The sequence below is a fragment of the Tachyglossus aculeatus genome, chromosome Y4, assembly GCF_015852505.1.
Source record: "Tachyglossus aculeatus isolate mTacAcu1 chromosome Y4, mTacAcu1.pri, whole genome shotgun sequence".
NCBI lineage: Eukaryota > Metazoa > Chordata > Mammalia > Monotremata > Tachyglossidae > Tachyglossus > Tachyglossus aculeatus.
This window is the reverse complement of record NC_052096.1, coordinates 11,014,075-11,020,209: the sequence shown is the minus strand read 5'-3', so window position 1 is coordinate 11,020,209 and position 6,135 is coordinate 11,014,075. Positions and strand designations below refer to the sequence as shown.

The following is a 6,135-nucleotide window of genomic DNA, read 5'->3' as shown; positions in this document are numbered from 1 at the left end:
AACGGGCCCAAAAAACCACCCTCTGTCTGGTCCGGCGTCAGTTCCTTCGAGGTTCGAGGCTACCGCTGGGAGTTGCCCCAGTGGGAGGGGGTTGCTGCAGCAGGAGGGGTCCCTGCAGTGGGAGGGATGGAGGTCAGACCGTCTCCTGCTTCTCTTAGGCGGCCCCCACCCGAGAGCAGCTGGGGACAGAGATGGGGCTTGGGTCAATCAATCAATCAATCGTATTAATTGAGCGCTTACTGTGTGCAGAGCACTGTACTAAGCGCTTGGGAAGTACAAGCTGGCAACACATAGAGACAGTCATCATCATCAACATCAATCGTATTTATTGAGCGCTTACTGTGTGCAGAGCACTGTACTAAGCGCTTGGGAAGTACAAGCTGGCAACACATAGAGACAGTCCCTACCCAACAGCGGGCTCACAGTCTAAAAGGGGGGAGACAGACAACAAAATCAATCAATCGTATTTATTGAGCGCTCACTGTGTGCAGAGCACTGTGCAAAACCAAACATACTAACACGATTACTACTAACAAACATACTAACATACTAACAAAATAAAATGAATAGAATAGCTATGTACAAGTAAAATAGAGTAATAAATATGTACAAACATATATGCATATATACAGGTGCTGTGGGGAAGGGAAGGAGGTAAGATGGGGGGGATGGGGAGGGGGACGAGGGGGAGAGGAAGGAAGGGGCTCAGTCTGGGAAGGCCTCCTGGAGGAGGTGAGCTCTCAGTAGGGAGGAAGAGAGCTAGCTTGGCGGAGTCTTGGAGTCTTGGAGTCTGGAAGGGGGCCGGCTATGGGGTGTGGGAGGCCTGCGTGGAGGAGGGGAAGTCCTGGAGGGGGGGCTTCAGATGGGAGGGCGATGGACCCCCCTCCCCACCCGATGTGCCCCACCCTATATCCCTGAATTCCCGCCCTCCTCCATTCCAGCAGGATGACACTTGGGCCTGGCTGGACAGGATGTGTCTCACCATTGGTTCCCGTTAATTTGGCATCCGGGAGGGGGTGGCCCTCCCCACTTCCTGCCCCCCTTCACCAGCCTTTCCCCCGCCCCCCTTCCCTCCACCGACTATAAAAATCTCCGTGGACTTCATCCCCACACCCCGCCCCAATCCAACCTCTTTCTACTATCCTTCCTTCTGCTTGGTCTTGGTGAGTTCCTTCGCTTGGTTATGTGTGTAGTTGTGTGGGCGTGCATGCACACGTGTGTAGGTGCGAGCATGGGTGCGGGGGTCACTTTGGGACATCGAGGTTGGTGTTCAAGAGTGGGGAGGGGGCCCCTCATCCAGGTGTAAGCGTGTACACGACAATGGATGCATGTCGTGTGGTGTGTGTCTGGGCTGTGGATGCACTCCTGTGTGTTGTGCATACGGGGGAGGCCTGGTGGGCCTGTCTGGAAGTGTAGGTGTGAACGTGGGTGGGCGCCTGTAGGTCTGAGTTGTGTGTGTGTGTGTCCATATGTGTTGTGTGTATTGAGTGTTGTGTCGGGGTGTGTGTGTCTGGGTGGGCTTGGTGGAGGATAGGTGTGTTCCTGGGTTCTATATGTACTCTGAATCATTTCAGAGGTGCATTGTGTGTTGTGTGTTTGTATGTGCATAAACAGCAGGCATTGTGTGTTGTGTGTTTGTATGTGCATAAACTGCGTGCATTGTGTGTTGTGTGTTTGTATGCGCATAAACTGCCCCGGGGATAGGGTTTGTCACAAGTTGTCTTCATTCAGTCCTATTTATTGAGCGCTTACTGTGTGCGGCATTATGTGGGGAGTGTGACTGCCCCTGGGGTAGGGTTTGGCACAAGTTGTCTTCATTCAATCCTATTTATTGAGCGCTTACTGTGTGCGGCATTAAGTGGGGAGTGTGTGTGTGTTGTGCGGATTGGATGTGCTGGCGGGGGTCGGTGTGTGTGTCCGTGTTTTGCGGGCATGTTTGTGATGGGGGTGCGTCTCTGGGGGTCTCACATGTGCCCCTCCCCATCCCCCCAGCCTTACCTCCTTCCCCTCCCCACAGCACCTGTATATATGTATATATGTTTGTACATATTTATTACTCTATTTATTTTACTTGTACATATCTATTCTATTTATTTTATTTTGTTAATATGTGTTGTTTTGTTCTCTGTCTCCCCCTTCTAGACTTATGACTCTATTTATTTATTTTACTTGTACATATCTATTCTATTTATTTTATTTTGTTAATATGTGTTGTTTTGTTCTCTGTCTCCCCCTTCTAGACTGTGAGCCCACTGTTGGGTAGGGACCGTCTCTAGATGTTGCCAACTTGGACTTCCCAAGCGCTTAGTCCAGTGCTCTGCACACAGTAAGCGCTCAATAAATACGAGGGAATGCATGAATGAATGAATTTGCGAGGGTTATGGGGCGATCTGGTGTGCGTATTGCCTGTTTACGTGTGTGTGTGTAGGGACTGTCTCTATATGTTGCCAATTTGTACTTCCCAAGCGCTTAGTATGGTGCTCTGCACATAGTAAGCGCTCAATAAATACGATTGATGATGATGATGATGATGATGGTGTGTTGCATGCCAGGGTATGCCCTTGGGTGTGTGGGCGCTGCCCAGGGAGACGGCACAATTACAGCACAAACTTTGTGGCTGCGGGTTGTGGCGTTACCCCTGACGTCACCCCTCGGGGTGGGGGGGATTTGGGAGAGGTGGGGATGATGATTATGGTGTTCGTTAATCAATCAATCAATCAATCGTATTTATTGAGCGCTTACTGTGTGCAGAGCACTGTACTAAGCGCTTGGGAAGTACAAGTTGGCAACATATAGAGACAGTCCTTACCCAACAGTGGGCTCACAGTCTAGAAGGGGGAGACAGACAACAAAACAAAACATATTAACAAAATAAAATAAATAGAATAGATATGTACAAGTAAAATAAATAGAGTAATAAATATGTACAAACATATATACAGTGCTTGTTAAGCGCTTACTATGTGCAAAGTACTTTTCTAAGCGCTGGGTGGGGGGGATACAAGGTGATCAGGTTGTCCCACGGGGGGCTCACAGTCTTAATCCCATTTTACAGATGAGGGAACTGAGGCACAGAGAAGTTAAGTGGCGGAGCGGGATTCGAACCCATGACTTCTGGCTCCAAAGCCCGGGCTCTTTCCACTGAGCCACGCTGGAGGGGGTGTGGGGGAGGGGGCAGCTTTTGGACCCCCTGCTGACCCCCCCACCCGAGGGTCGGTCCGGTCCCGGGGGGGCCCCGGCCTCCTCCCAGGCATGTCCGTGGAGCGGATGAGTCAGGGAGAAATGGGTTTTTTCCACCCATCGGACTCTGGTTGGGGGGAGAGGGGGTGGGCCGGGGGCGGGGATGGAAGAAAAACAGAAAAACTTGTTTGTTGTGGAAAAATCCTGCCCCCCACCCCGGGAAGAGGAGGGAAGAAGGGGCTGGGGGAGATGGACAAGGGGTCCCTGCTCTCAGGGGGCTGCAGTCTGGTGGGGGCTGGGAGGGGGTGACAGGACTCACACACTGTGCTGGGAAATCAATCAATCAATCAATCAATCGTATTTATTGAGCGCTTACTGTGTGGAGAGCACTGGACTAAGCGCTTGGGAAGTACAAGCTGGCAACATATAGAGACGGTCCCTACCCAACAGTGGGCTCACAGTCTTTGTCTCCCCCTTTTAGACTGTGAGCCCACTGTTGGGTAGGGACTGTCTCTATGTGTTGCCAATTTGTACTTCCCAAGCGCTTAGTACAGTGCTCTGCACATAGTAAGCGCTCAATAAATACGATTGATGATGATGAAGGGGGAGACAGAGAACAAAACCAAACAAACAAAATAAAATAGAATAGATAGGTACAAGTAAAATAAATAAATAAATAGAGTAATAAATATATACAAACATATATACATATATAAAGGTGCTGTGGGGAAGGGAAGGAGGTAAGATGGGGGGGATGGAGGGGGGACGAGGGGGAGAGGAAGGAAGGGGCTCAGTCGGGGAAGGCCTCCTGGAGGAGGTGAGCTCTCAGTAGGGCCTTGAAAGAGGGAAAGAGGGAGGGGACAAGGTCCCTGTCCATGGTTGGGGGGTGGGGGGGCTTTCAGTCCCGAGAGTCAGTCAGTCTAAAGGGGGAGAGTAGCAAAGTAAGGTAATCCGCCAGTCAATTGTATTTATTGAGCACTTACGGTGTGCAGAGCACTGTACTAAGCGCTTGGGAGAGTACAAGAGAAGCAGCGTGGCTTAGTGGAAAGAGCCCGGGCTTGGGAGTCAGAGGATGGGGGTTCTAATGCCGGCTCCGCCACTCATCAGCTGTGTGACCCTGGGCAAGCCGCTTAACTTCTCTGTGCCTCGGTTACCTCATCCGTAAAATGGGGATTGCGAACCCCACGTGGTACAACCTACCTTGTATCTACTCCAGAGCTTAGAAATGTGCTTGGCACATAGAAAGCGCTTCACAAATACCATTATTATTATTATTATTTCTATTACAATATAATAATAAACAGACATATTAGAGAGGAAGAGAGGACACACACATACACACACACACACACACACTCTGAGCTGGGTGTCAGACCCTCCACCTCATCCCCATGGCCAAGTGTCAATCTTATATTAATGATAATGATGGTGTTTGTTAAGCACTTCCTATGTGTCAAGCACTGTTCTAAACACTGGGGAAGGCAGAAACTAATCAGGTTGGACTCACTCCCTATTCCTCGTAGGGCTCACAGTCTTAATCCCCATTTTACAGATGAGGGAACTGAGGCACAGGGAAGTGAAGTGACTTGCAAAGGTCACACAGCAGATAAGTGGAGGAGTCAGGATTAGAACCCCAGACCTTCTGACTCACAGGCCTAGGCTGTAGTCACCAGCCCATGCTGCTTCTTAGGGATCCCTCCAGTGGCTAGAATAATGATAATAATAATAATAATAATAATAGCATTTATTAAGCACTTACTATTTGCAAAGCAATGTTCTAAGCACTGGGGAAGGTTACAAGGTGATCAGGTTGTCCCACAGGGGGCTCACAGTCTTCATCCCCATTTTACAAATGAGGTAACTGAGGCTCAGAGAAGTTAAGTGACTTTCCCAAGGTCACACAGTAGACATGTGGTGGAGCCGGAATTTGAACCCATGACCTCTGGCTCCAAAGCCCGTGCTCTTTCCACTGAGCCATGCTGCTTCAGAGCAACTCCTCAATTCATTCATTCATTTCATACATTCAGTCATATTTATTGAGCACTTACTGTGTGCAGAGCCCACAGTACTAAGCGCTTGGGAAGTACAGGTTGGCAACATATAGAGACGGTCCCTACCCAACAAATGTGTTCTGACTCCGCTTTGTGACCCTAAGAGAGCTTCTTACCCTCTCTGGGCCTCCTTCATGGACTCCCTCACCCCCAAACACCCATCAGAAGGGAACTTGAGTTGAGTTTGCTCTCCCAGGGCAAGGAGGGAGGAAGTGGGGGGTGGATGCAGCTCCCGACCCCGCTCCCCGCCCCAGCCCCCTGCTCCCCAATAATCCCAGTGATGATGTCTCTGCCCTCCTCCGACCCTTGCCTAGGCCATGGCTTATCCCCTGGAGCAAGCCCTGGAGGTGTTGGTTTCCACGTTCCACAAGTACTCCGGGAAGGATGGAGACAAATTCAAACTGAATAAAACTGAGCTGAAGGACCTTCTCACCAAGGAGCTGCCCTCCTTTATCGGGGTACGGCCGGTGAGAGGGTGAGGGGCCTGAGGGGCAGGGGCTGAGCACGGTGGGGCTTGGGCTTGGGTCCGAGGGCCGGTGGTCAGCGGGGCGGGGGCTGGGGTATATGTGGGGGTGTCTTTCGGCCCCCCCGGCTGACCGGGACGCCCCTTTGGAGCAGAAACAGGCGGACGAAGCGAGCCTGCAGAAGCTGATGAGCACGCTGGACAACAACCAGGACAACCAGGTGGACTTCCAGGAGTATGCCTGCTTCCTGGCCTGCGTGGCCATGATATGCAACACCTTCTTCCACGGGTGCCCTGACAAGATGCCACACAGGAAGTGAATTTGCCCCCTCCCCCCGGGGGGAGGGGATTCCCTGCACTGCCCCAAATGGGGGTCATCCACACACCTCCCTCCCCTCCGCGGCCTCTTAATAAAATACATTTCAATCTCCTTTTTATCCA

At 51.1% G+C, this 6,135-nt stretch overlaps 1 protein-coding gene across 1 annotated transcript; it reads left to right on the top strand.

Annotated features, from left to right (window-relative positions):
- Positions 1 to 1,065: 1,065 nt before the first annotated feature.
- On the top strand, positions 1,066 to 6,135 carry LOC119947244 (protein S100-A4-like). The gene is made up of 3 exons (XM_038768854.1): positions 1,066 to 1,163; positions 5,546 to 5,689; positions 5,850 to 6,135. Exons 2-3 carry the CDS (start codon positions 5,549 to 5,551, stop codon positions 6,012 to 6,014), a joined length of 306 nt encoding a protein of 101 aa, XP_038624782.1. The 5' UTR covers positions 1,066 to 1,163; positions 5,546 to 5,548; the 3' UTR covers positions 6,015 to 6,135.